We start from the raw sequence: 13,275 nt of genomic DNA, 5'->3' as shown, positions 1-13,275 counted from the left end.
AATTTACCTTTATGGATAGTCTAAATATATTGATGATTTGAGGGAAACAGGGCTCTGTATTCGCAGGATACCTTAGCGTCAAGTACTTTTACTTATTGAACTATTAACCCCATTTTATGGATAAGGAAGCACAGACTCAGAGAAGTTATATAATTTGTCCAAGGTCAAACAGCCTGTGAGTAAACACCGTGCTTAGTCACAAAATGCATTTTCATATCTCAGGGTGTTTATTCAAGTGTTGTTTTTTTTTTTCCTCCCTACTTCTTCATTATGCAGAAATAAAGGATGGTCATCCTTCAAGACTTAGCTCTCAAGTAACCTCTTGGGGGAAGCCCACCGTTCTCTCCCCACACACTTACTTCTGTCCTCTCTCTTTATATTCTTTATATTCAATGCACATATCACACTTACCCTGGAGCAAAGATATTTGTTTAGGTGTCTAGCTCTCAGATGTGTGAGCTACTTTAAAGCAGGAAAAACAAATGTTTGATTCATCCTTGACTATCCAGGACTAACCATGGCACCAATCCATGGAAAGCATTTCCTAGTGCTTATTGAATGAATGCATAAAGGAGCAAGCAAGCCAGACTCGAAGCCAGGACTCCAAAGCAAGTTCTCTCTCCTCTGGACCTCACTGAATTTGGAGCACAATTACCAACTTCAGGTTTCCGTGGTTCGAGTGGCCTCACCAATACACACACATGCACACGCACATACTCAGTTCTTCAACTGGTGCTTTTCTGTTGTATCTAACCCTGATGGAGGAGACATGTGCCCTGCTCTTGGAAGAGTATCAGTCCAAAAGAGAAGACCCAGGAGACACAAGAGGGAAGACATATGGGAATATATGTATATGTATAACTGATTCACTTTGTTATAAAGCAGAAACTAACACACCATTGTAAAGCAATTATACTCCAATAAAGATGTTAAAAAAAAAAAAAAACAGAAGAGAAGACCCCACTTACAAAGCAGGAGCAGATTAACTGCCATTTGGAATGAAGACAGTTTTCTACTGAGTGGACTCTAGAGAGATTGTGAGTTTGGTATTAAAGGTCTTGGGCAGTAAATATTGCCTGTGTTTTGATGGGTCAGTGATATTTTTCATTGAGGTTGTGCAAAATACCTTCTGTCACTGTCAAAGGGGGTTGAAGCAGGCTAGACTGCCGAACTTGTGGTTTACAACAAGGCAAAGTTAGACCACCCACCTCCCCCAGAATCAGGGCAGTGAAGCCGACTGTTTAAGCCAGTTTCTTAGCTTCTGTGGGCTTCAGATTTTCATCTAACAAAGAGCTTGAACCAGATGAGGCTCCAAGGTTCCCTTCATGTTAGGAGCTGCTGATTCTACCCAGCTTGAGATGAGCATACTGCATGCGTACTGCAAATGTTCCCGTCACTGTGACCGTTTCCTACACTTGCCTGGCCTCCGGAATGCTGTAAGGATTGGATGAGATGATGTTTGTGGAAGACCTTTATAAACTGTAAAGCACTGTTCTGACTATCGAATAATCACTCCTCCTAGCAAATCTGCTCTAAATTAGCCACTTAGCTGCTGTGTGTCTTCCTCATCTTTAGCATTAATCTTTCTGAACGCCCCAAAGAGAACCAACTTACTAACTGGTGCCTCATCCTGAGCAGTGGACTGTCACCCTACTGTCGCTCTCCCAAGACCACCCCTTTGCATTAGGAATTCTCACTCTCAAAATTACTCTGAATGAATAATCCATCACATGTTTTAACCTTGTCCCAGAGTGGAGCAAACCAGTACTAGTCAAGTTACCTCTGATTTACTTCATGTGATTTCATACCTGTGCCCCTATAGAATTTCTTCTGGGAATTAGAGTAAAAAAAACACTTATCTCAAAAAAGGAAAGCATCAAAGGAATCAGAATCAAGTTTCTACTTTCTGTTTCACTGTTGGAGCCATAGAAAGATTTCCATCTAAGAACAGAGGTAACCTATAAATTTGGTTTAGAACTGAAATAGTATTGAATACTTGATGAGGAAAGATAATGAAAATGCCTTGCCTACTATAAGCTTCCCTTTATGTTGAACTCCTTACATAATTTTTTATTTACCTTTGTATATATCTTAATAAACTATCTAACATCCTTTTATATGAACAAGTTACCCTTTATACTTAGGAGGAGACAAAGTAGGGCAGTAGAAAGTTCCAATTTTTAGGTTTCTCCTTGGCTTCAGAGACTTTGATAGTTAATATTAATATCCCTTGTGCTTCCTCCATATGACAGCATTTCCTGAGAACAGATTTTATGTGACTAAGAAACCAGTGTTTGTGTCAATAGTGTTATGGAATCATTACCTTAATTGACTGAGTTCCACGATTGGTATAATAAAGGTTTCTTGATAGCCAATCTAAGGCCAGGCTCGTAGAAGCCCCCAAACTTGATAGAGGAACAAACACTGTCCTGTTGGTGCCATCTGTCTTCACTCTGTGAATTTCACCCTGGTGAGAAAGACGAGGAGGGGTGAGCTGTTTCAAGGCCACGGCTTCACTGCAGCTACTGCCAGCTACTGTGTTTCTTTAACACGCCTCACACGTGGAAGAAAGGCAAAGTTTCAGGGCCACTGGCTGGGGTTACCGTGTATAACGCTAACGCCAGCAACACTGAAAACACTGATTTTCAAGTGCATCACAGGAATATACAAGGCTTACCATTCAGGCTCCCTCTGATATCGGCTACAGAAATTTATTCCTTAACCACCACAGGCCAAAGAGTCATAAAAATAATCCAAGTTACAGGTGTGAATCAGGAGGCCAGGAGTATATCTTTCCACAGAGGTGACAAGCATCAACTACAAAGGTCTTCCCTCTCTTCCTCATTTGTATTTTTCTTGCCCCTTCCCCATCCTCACAGGTTTCGTCCCTAAAGGGTGAGGAAAGGGTCCCAGTGGGAAGGAAATTGGAGGAGTGTTTTTTTTATCCTAGAGGCAAAGATTCTGAGTGAAGCCCACAGCGGCCACATCAGATGCTTTCCTGGAATTCCCTTAGGGAACTATTGCTTTTGGTCTTGAGCGATGATCATTTTTATGTTAGTCTAATATCCTCATTTTTATGTTCGTCTAATAGACTAAAGCTCCTTAGGAGCAAGTTTTGTTACTGCTTCCTCTTGGCATGTACTCTGCAGTTGGAAGCAGTGAGTTCAGTGCAGGGAGAAAAGTAGTCACTTAATACTTGTTGAATGGATAAATATACCCAATAGCTTAAACGTGCTTATTATCGGGTCTTTGCTCCAGGCCAACTTCCCATTGACATCCCTCACTAAATTAAAAAATGCTTAGTGGTAAATCTATTTATGTCTGGGCCACTTGACACCCAGCAAAAATATAAGAAGGCCTCAGTGCAGGTAGGCTCTTCAAGAACAAGTTGCATACTTTGAATGTTATTCGAAACTTACTGGATTTTCAAGCCAATAGATGAATTGCTCTGAGTAATCAACTGCAACGTCATAACCATTCTGTATCCCTGATATGGGCACCATAGCATCAAAGGTCTTCACCTCAGGGTTAAGGGAGATTCCAAAAATTATACTGTGTCTTACAACTATTAGGAATGCTTCATCACCTGTGAAAATAACAGAATATCTCTCAAAATTATATCCCAGACATTTAGAGTAACAGAAGGTAGTGGATTGGTACCATATGATGGGACAAAATGCCACTGCAGAACTGCTGCAATAACTATAATGCATGATAGATATTTCACCAGATAATCCAGGGCCTTCCATTGGGTTTCAATGGGTTGCTGCGTCACCAGACCATCAACTTCACACATAAGACCTCTGGAATTACCCAAAGTAGATCAGCATTTATCATACTCTTCATTAATTCCTTACTCATGCTGCTAAACTATCCAAGTTTGCTAAGAGTCACAGACAAGAAGTTCTTCCATTTCTATACACAGAATAACTCAGAGAAAGGAGAGTTGGATTTTGCCCCAAAATGTGAAAGAAAATTTATAGACTCTTCTTGGTGAATGGCAGTTCATTTGTTTTAATTATGTTCAGAAAATAACACCACACGGTGTTGCCTAGTGTTTATGAGAGACTTTAATTACTAAGTAAATCTAATTTATAATCCCACCAATTGTTGTTTGACTAATGTCGACCTTCCACATTAGATTCTAACTCCCAAAGGGCAGTGACCCTGTCTGATTTACTCACTATTATGTCCCCAGAGCTTGGTTTATAATAGTTGTCTAATAAATATTTGCTAACTGAATGACCCCATAAATGAATAAATGGATGGATACATAAGTAAATATGTAAAGAGTGCCTTCTAAAGTTCTCAAAAGTATCTGTACATTGCAACTTAAACATCTTCATAATGCCTTATTTAAGCTACCAGTTCAAGTAGGCTCTTTAATAGATAATGAGGTCCATTTTAAAAGATGACCTTCATCCAAATTATAGTCCCTTTATCAAAAAATTAATGAAGTTCACGAGTAGGGTTTTATTATCATTCCTCTGTGAGAAAAGGAAAACTTTGGAATGTGAGTTTTGTGTTATTAAGATATATAAGACATAGCACCTATTAAGACACTATATAAAATGATTAATCATTGCATACTCTTCATGGGCTAAAAATGGTGTTTGCATTATTTTGATCATCAGGGAAGCTTTACATCTTCAGCAGGATTATTTTGACAATTTTTTCTTTACTTACTTTCATGTCCGATTAGTTTTTCCTTGTTCCTGGCATTTCCACTACAGAGAAATGACTCAATTTATTAACCTGGTACAAATCTAAAATAAAATTTGCAACTCTTCATGCTTAATACTTTCCAAAGTATTACAATATATAGCATTTAGTCTTTCACAGCAACCCTGCAAAGTTGTTTTCAGAAACAACTGAGGCCAAGAAGCTTCCCACAGCTTTGCAGCTTCCACAGGAAACAAGGCAATGAGATTAACTCCCAAGTCTTGACTCTCTCAGCTGCTCCACTATGCCTCTCTTCTGAACAACTGCAATAACCATAATAATCGTCGCCACTTATTGAGAAGACATGCTACACAGCATGCAGCAAATAAGTACTACTTCATTTAATTTCTCTTCCTGAAGGCTCATAATCCTGCTTGTTAGATAGTTATCTCCCTCCCCCAAATTTCAAATGAGGCACAAAGAAATTAGCATATCTAACCCAGGTCACAGCAAGGTTGCTTGAACTCTCCAAAACCTATGTTCTTAATCACTCCTCTGCAAGAAGTGCAGGCCGGGTACTACTTATTGAATATCAGATCACCACTCAATTCATTTGATTTAACTGCAGAAATTAAACATTATGAGTTTAAGATGTACCCTGAATATGCTGAGATGATATTTAATGATGTATTAATTATATGTTATAAATGTTCATTGGTTCAGAGAAACAAGAAATATTTCCCAGTTTCACAGGGGAACTATTACTTACTCAAAACCTGATTCTGTTCTTCTTAATGGGTAATTTTTCTTTTGCTTAATTGGAAGAATTTCAACCAAAGCACTGTTAAAGGCCTAAAAAACTGCATTTCTCATCCATCAAACATGGACCTTCCTGACTCCTCTAACAAGCTCTTCCCTTGAGAGCACCCAGCACTACTCCTTCAGCCATTACTCTTCCCTGGGGATGGGTCTCAGGACCTCCATCATCAGGTCACTGCAGGTGTGTTTGAAAGGGTTTACAGCCGGTGAACATTTGTGGGCCACAGACCAGAGATGGGGTATCATTTAATGCTGCACTGGCAGAAGTGACCACTGAGTCAGCAGGTGGCATAGGAAGGTGCATGAAAAGTGCTCCATGGGAAAGAAAACAGGAGTGATTTTATGACTATACACATCTATAAAGGAATGAGCAGGTGAAAAACAGGAATGGAGAAGAAGCAAAAAGGGATATTGGAGGGTTTGTCATTCACTCAACATTTACTGAGTGCCACTGTGTGCCACGGGCAAAAAGCATACATCAAGGAATCAGGTAGAGGATTTATTCCCAAGGAACTTAGAGTCGGGAGGGCCAGACAAAGTATATGGACCATGACAACGAAAGAGTAGGCACAGCCGCACCTAGGGTTGGCTGGAAAGGAGTTCAGGAGGTCTTAGTCTTTTGAAGTGACAGAACATTTCTTCATTTTCTATCTTTCATGTCATGATCCTATTAAGATTAGTGTTAGCAGAGCAAAGAAGTGAAAAACAACAGTCAGGAATGGGAAATTTATGTTGTCATTAAGAGGTGACATTTATGACTCCCAAGCCTAGCTCCTCCCAAAGTATGACCTTGAACAGCCCTGGATTTGCAGTTGTTAATTTTAGGGGGTGCTGGGAAGATGTTCTGGTTTGAGTTTTGGGGGTTTCTTTGGCATTGTGGGGAACATATTTTCTAAACAATAAAAAACTATTTCATACAGAGAAAGCTCTCCCTTTAGGAAAAAATAGAAATATCCCATAATCCCCCTTCCCAACTGTAAGCATTATTGGCACTTGTGTATCTTGTCCTCCAGATTTTTTTAATGCATGATTTTACATAGCCAATATTAAACCATCTCTGCTTTTTCACTTGATCTTATCACATAAGCACTTCCAAAGATATTTTAGACACTTTGCAGACAAAATTTTAGAGGCAATCGGACATTTAAATCAAGTAAAACGTTTTCATCTATGAATGTTAACAGTCTTCTAAGCTTCCTGCTGGAAAAAATAATGCAACATTTTTTTAGTTCACATATATTAGCACTCAGTTACCCAGCTGGTGCTCAGAAGCGGGTTGGAAACTATTGAAAAGGTTCCACCTCAGTAAAGTCAGTCCATGGGAAAACCACTGGTGGAATTATTTGTGAAACAACAAAAGGTACTATTTAGAGTTTACACTTATCAATCACCATCAGATAGTAATACAGATTACACCAATCCCCAATGCACAGTCCAACAATCTTTGTGTGGTGAAAGAATGCTTTGTATGCAGAATGTCTATAGCCCAGTTTAATCTTCTGCTGAAAGACTCTGAGGACACACTAAATTAAACAATGTCAACAAGGATTAGGTTTATAATAAAGCTCTGAAGAAAAATGGCAAATGCCAATCCCTTTGTAGGCATTACCAATAATTAAAATCTTTCATCACAAAAGTATCATTGCAAAATATCACATGTCGATGGAATTTGATTTTCAGTAACCTTACATCCTCATAACCTGTAAACACCATAAATTTCCTAGATTCAGGAATATACTTTCCATTTGAAAACTAAATTTCCCTCTAGATTGACTCTACTTTTCTCTTAATTTAGCAATTTTTTCCCATTAACCATTTCATTTTAACTGGTCTATAGCCATTTTTTATCAGTATCAAAACACAATTACTCCTCTTCACCGAGTAATGAAAGAAACTTGAGTTTAGACTACCTCTTTAGATTTTTAAGCAAAGGCAAATGATTTCTTAGAAATCTCCTTTGTGGACTGACTACATCTTGTCCTTCCTTTCTTGCTCACTAAAGTACTTAGTATAGCTCTCCACATACTCTTCAATCAACCCAGTAAGATATCTAGAATGAGATGAAGAATAAATTATTCAAATAATCCCTTTAAATATTTCATACAGAGAAAACTTTCATTTTTAAAGTACCATACAGTAATAGTAAGGGTACTGAAACTGGAGTCAGAAGACCCAGACTATAACACTCATTATTGACTATTGGTTATGAGAATAAAGATGAGATCAGGAACCTACAAAATGAAGCTATCCACAAATATCAAGGATTTTTACTTCTAAATGCAGAATCTGGAACTTCCCATTATCCTAGCTTGCCTGACCATAACCAGGTAAGAGAAAATGTGAGGTTAAGGATTGTTGAATTACATGCACACATAATATTAGCTGCATGTACAGAAACTACATTACAATTACAACTCAGTTGTAATACAGTTTCTGCATATGGTCAATTGGAATACAGTTTCTGTAAATGGTGCTCAGTTAACACCCCATATAGCACACACTCTACAGATACCTGCTGATCAGAGGGAACACAGCACACACTCCATCACCAAGTGGCTTAGAGCTCACACAGCTTTGTACAAACTGTGGCAAGCTCCACCTTCAGGGCATACTTAAAGGACATACTGTACCTCTCACGCAAGTCACAGAATCACGAGAGAGACGCCACCCTGAAGGACAAGCACAGGAGTAAAGCCTCTCTGAGGAAAGCAAGCACAGATGGCTGCATTGGGCATGGACGCATGGATTTGTGGCTGTAATACAAAGAGAAGAGAAGAAAACATTGGTGAATGGAAAACCGCCCACTTTAAAGTGCACGGGATGAATGGATAAAGACATGGTATGTATATATACACATATAATCGAATATTATTCGGCCCGCAGAAAAGGAAATCCTCCATTTGCGACACACGGATGGACCTGGAGGGTATTATGCTAAGTGAAATAAGTCAGACAGAGAAAGACAGATACTATATGAGATCACTTTTAATCATCTAAATTTTAAATCTAAATTTAAAAAATAATGAACTGAGAGAACAGACTGGTGCTTGTCAGAAGCAGAGAATGCGGGGAGGCAAAATGTGTGAAGGTGGTCAACAGGTACAGGCTTCCAGTTACAAGGTAAATAAGTCTTGGGGATGTAATGTACAGCATGACGACTATAGTAAAGAGTCAATCTTAAAAGTTTTCAGCACAGAAAAAAAAATGTGTGGTAATAGATGTTCACTGAACTTATTATAGTGATCATTTCACAATACATACATATATCAAATCATTATGTTGTACACCTAACACTAATACAATGTTATGTGTCAATTATATCTCAGTTAATAAATTGTCCTTCCAGAAGCCCCCAATATTTGGAGACACAATACATTAAGTTACTTTGGCTGGTTTGGTATTTGCCCTAAACTACTTTACCCTTCCCCAACATCATTCTTTCAACATAGAATTCATAAGAGGCATAAGAGGGAGGAGTGACTTTCCCAAGGTCACAGATCAATCCAGTCTATAAACAGAACAAACAGCCGCTGAGTAATCCAGAGCTCAGTAATAGAAATTTGATGCTACATAAGATGTGTCTCCTTGGCTGACCCCAAAGAGATCTTTTTACATTAAACGAAACCAAGTTGTGTGTTCCCTATGTGACCTTGACATTTACCCACTGTTGTCCAAGTTTTGGTTAGATAATAATCTTTTATTTTCCTATTGATGACATCTTTGTGTGTTTCTGCTCCTTGAAGTAGAGGGATCCTGTGCACATCCTGTGCTCATAGGATGTTCTCTAGGTCCTATACATTCTTATTACATGCACCTTGTTAGATGCAGTAATCCATTTGTTCACTCAAAAACCAGCAAGCCTTCACTATGTACCAAACACCACTCTAAGCACTGGGAATACTGTAAACATGAGGCAGATAGTCTAACAAAGGGAGATAAAACTAAACTCATAAGTTGTGTGACTTTAGAACGTGAGAGTAAAGAGCAAAAGAATTATGAAAGGCGGTGCCATTTTCGATAGGATGGTCAAGGCCCACAAGGAGCACCTAAGAGAATTCTAAATAACGTGAAGCAGCAACTCAGGCAGACATCTGGACGAGGGGCGTCCCAGGGCAGAAGGAAGAGCCAGTGCAGACGTTCAGAGATGGTAAGTAGCCTCATGTGCTTCTGTACCAAAATGAAGTCTAGTGAAGTCCAGTGTGGCAAAAGAAAGTGGGAGAAAAGACCAGGGAGACTTGAGTATGTAAAGACATACGAGATTTGACTTTTCCATGGTAACCAGAGGTCATGGAAGTGTACTGTCCAAACAAACGGGTCTGCAACGTTATACAGTTTACATTCCCCAGATCAATGTTTTCCAAGCTATACCATGCAGGATATCTCTATCACTTACAAGCTGGTTGTTTTGCAGGATGAACCACAACAATTCCAAGGGGCTGGTGAAGAGACAGTACTACTGATTGGTTCCCCCCATGCCACTTGTTGGCTTTCATAACCTCATGAGTAGCACGGTCACTCCAGTACACGGAATCTTCAAAGAGACTTAGGGAGTAGGGATGCCGCAGAGTCTGTGAAGCAGAAGAGAACAATGAGACCTAGAAATAAAAATGAAGATGAACAAAGTAGAAAAGGATACCTCCCCGAGAAGACGGTTTCCTTTAGCATTTAACTTAATAAAGACATAGTGAAATCATTGGTCAAGAGACAGAAAAAATATATACTTCTTGACCTATATCCCACTTACCAACCAAAATACTTCCATGTACCTGTGTCACTTAGCCTTCATTTTTACTCTGGTAATTACACTGGGCATCCATCTTATAAACAAAAGCAAAACGGAAGTGCAGAAAGTAGGGTGACTTATGTAGATCACCTGTCTAGTTACAGGAGAGATCTCCCAGGGCCTCTTCAAGCCACAGAACTATAAGCAATCACAATCTTAAACAGAAGTCAATAACAGTTTTTTGGTAAACTACATATTTTCTCATTTAACTTGTGACAATAAATTCACCAGAATTTCCTGAATAAAAATATATAACAGGTTATGATTTCATGGAGGGAATCTACATATAATTAAATCATTATTTACATGGACTTAGAGAAGCAACGGATTAGCATCCACAGATCAACTAAGTCACACAAGCTATTAATCCTTCCTGGACGCGGCACAATCTGACCACGAACTAGAATGTTGATTTTCTGTCAGTAATAAAAGATAGGTTGACCCTTCCTCCTGTTGATATTTCCTCGATGGTCCTTGTAATGTCTACGACACAACAGTGAATTTCTTAGCTTTCTTGTTACTCTATCTGCTTCCTACTAAACCATTATTGTCTTAGTTTCCTTTCCTCACTACCAACTTACCAAATCACTGGCTATCACCTGCCGCCGATTGCTTCCATCATATTCACAATAGTCTATGTAATCAAGATAGCCATCCACGAAGTACAGCAGCCTGTTGGGGTAGTCAATAGCTAAGCCATTGGGCCAGAAAACCTTCTCCTGGATAATGACGGTGCGCAGACTGCCATCCATGCTAGCTCGCTCAATGCGAGGGTGATGGCCCCAGTCAGACCAGAACATCACAGAGGCACTGTGAAAAGAAACTAGTTACCGATTGGATGGGACATATTTCAAAATGGAAAATAACTGTCATTTTAAGTGACAGAATATCATGTTTAAGCTCTGCTTAAAATAACTCATATCCAGGTCAGAATATATGCACAGAGATTACTATTTCCTCTGAGAGTCACAAAGTAAAACCGTAATCATAATTCAATCACAAGCCATCTGGGTGTTTTTATAATGTTCAGAAAACATGCAGTATACTGTGACACTGAAATGTCTCAAGGCCGATTCATGTTTCTGTACAATCCACAAATAGTTGATCTAGAAAAGTTCATCTGTCCCTGTTTATCTACCCTGTCGTTTTTAAGATAAGTCAATTTATTCATCATCAGAGATTTATCATGAATTTCACGGGCGTGAAATTTACTTTACAATATCTAGGAAGTCTGCATTGCATTGAACATAATTTGCCTAAGTCATCTTCCTGCAGAAAAGAATCTAAGAGAATCTAAGGAAATTCGAGGAAAGAAGCCTTCAAAGTTTTCTAAGCACATGGGAGAATTTCTTCTTCTTCCCTTTAGGGCCAGCAGGCAAAAACTTCCTTACATGACATAAAAGGAAGTTCTAGTAAACAATATGAAACTGAAGCAGGAAAATCTGGCTGTTTTGTTGCATAACCATGAGGTACACGTGGCACAAATACCATGGCCCGTCTATGGAATATTACTGCATGCATTCATTAGACTTAATCATATATTGCCAAGCTAATAAATCAATGTGCAAATTTTGTGATATGAATATTAGCCACAGCATGTCAGGTTATTTTTCCCTCATACAATGTTAAGGCAACATCACTTAAAAAAAAAAAAAAAGAAGTCTTACGTAGTTCTGGGATCTAACACTAGTCCCCTTGGATTTGTTATGTTTTCACTAAGCAGCACAGTCCTGTGACTCCCATCCAGTTTAGAGACTTCAATTGTTTGCAGAGAAAAGTCTGTCCAGTAAAGATTGCGTCCTACCCAATCTACTGCAATACTTTCAGTCATGGTGATACCACTGTCAAGCGTCTAAAGACAAAAGTGAATAACGAGTGAATTCTAAAGGGAATAAATGAATGCAAACATGGAAATTATATGAAAATTGAGAAGAAGGCATCTAATTTGTCCTATGATTGCTTATGAAGATTAGAAAACTTTGTCTTCCCATGGAGAAACAGTAGGGTTTTCTGGAAAAATATACAAGACTGTGTAGAACTGAATACTCTATTGTTGGATTAGTATGTAGTTTCATTTTGGTTTCAGAATTTTTTCAGTTAAACAAAAGCTGTATCCGTTTGCTAAGCTGGCAACCCTATGAAACTTTACAGTGTTCACATGGCAAAAGTAATACCTTTATTGATTGAGTGCCAACAATTACAAAATAAATTTCTAAGGGGCAGAGGAAACATAACCATCAAGGATCAAGAAACTGAAACTCCGGGAGATTGATCAAGAAACATAACTGAATTAAAGCTAAGAAAAGCAACCTCAACAGCAAGGTCCTACTGTATAGCATGGGGAACTATATTCAGTATCCTGTAATAAACCATAATGGCAAAGAAAAGGATAAATTTTAAAAGACAAAAGAAAGAAAAGCAACCTCCCCTGTGTTTCCCTTATCTCTCATCCACTAGGAAAAAAATTTGCAGAAGGGACCTCCAAGATGCTGTGAGGTCTCTGCATCATATGACCTGCAATTCAGAGCCATGCATCTCCCTTCAGATCCCATCAAGTAGGAGTTAGGAACATTGGGGTCCCTTGGGTGTGATGTGGCCCAGAGGAAAACATGAGAACCACCTAAGATGAGGTAGGGCCTTCTCTCACTGGTGAGTAACAACAGCAAATAGACCCAAGACAGGGGAACTAGTCAAAGGCCAGTAGACGTGTACTTACTAGTTTTCTATCTGTTCCATTTTGAAACGCACTCCAGATTTTACCCTGAGTTCCATCCGACCAAAAGATATGACCACTGACTGAATCAAAATCAACAGCCACAATGTGAGAACCATCCTGGACGAGGGCGTGGATAGAGTGCTCCTGCCTGGAGATGTTGTCAGCAACAAGCTGGTTCTGACTCGCCACAAGTAACAGCAGACTTTCAGATGCTGTCCAAGAAGAAAATACAAGTGTCAACGATTCTGGGAGAAAAAACACTCAATATTTGATGTAATACCTTTGGTAACAGAAA

At 39.0% G+C, this 13,275-nt stretch overlaps 1 protein-coding gene across 1 annotated transcript in view; it reads right to left on the bottom strand.

The window, feature by feature from the left end:
* The window catches only part of LRP2 (LDL receptor related protein 2), a gene marked incomplete at both ends in the record, with an annotated part of 196,528 nt that overhangs the window by 79,573 nt on the left and 103,680 nt on the right, over nt 1-13,275 (bottom strand). The window contains 7 exons of the mRNA XM_082658863.1: nt 2,324-2,467; nt 3,420-3,586; nt 8,112-8,234; nt 9,875-10,049; nt 10,846-11,074; nt 11,932-12,116; nt 12,981-13,192. Coding sequence (XP_082514989.1) covers nt 2,324-2,467; nt 3,420-3,586; nt 8,112-8,234; nt 9,875-10,049; nt 10,846-11,074; nt 11,932-12,116; nt 12,981-13,192 — 1,235 coding nt within the window. The remainder of the gene's footprint in view (nt 1-2,323; nt 2,468-3,419; nt 3,587-8,111; nt 8,235-9,874; nt 10,050-10,845; nt 11,075-11,931; nt 12,117-12,980; nt 13,193-13,275) is intronic.

Source organism: Grampus griseus (assembly GCF_964374135.1).
Source record: "Grampus griseus genome assembly, chromosome: 7".
Lineage (NCBI taxonomy): Eukaryota > Metazoa > Chordata > Mammalia > Artiodactyla > Delphinidae > Grampus > Grampus griseus.
Note: the sequence above shows the minus strand (reverse complement) of the source record. Positions and strands in the feature narration are given on the sequence as shown.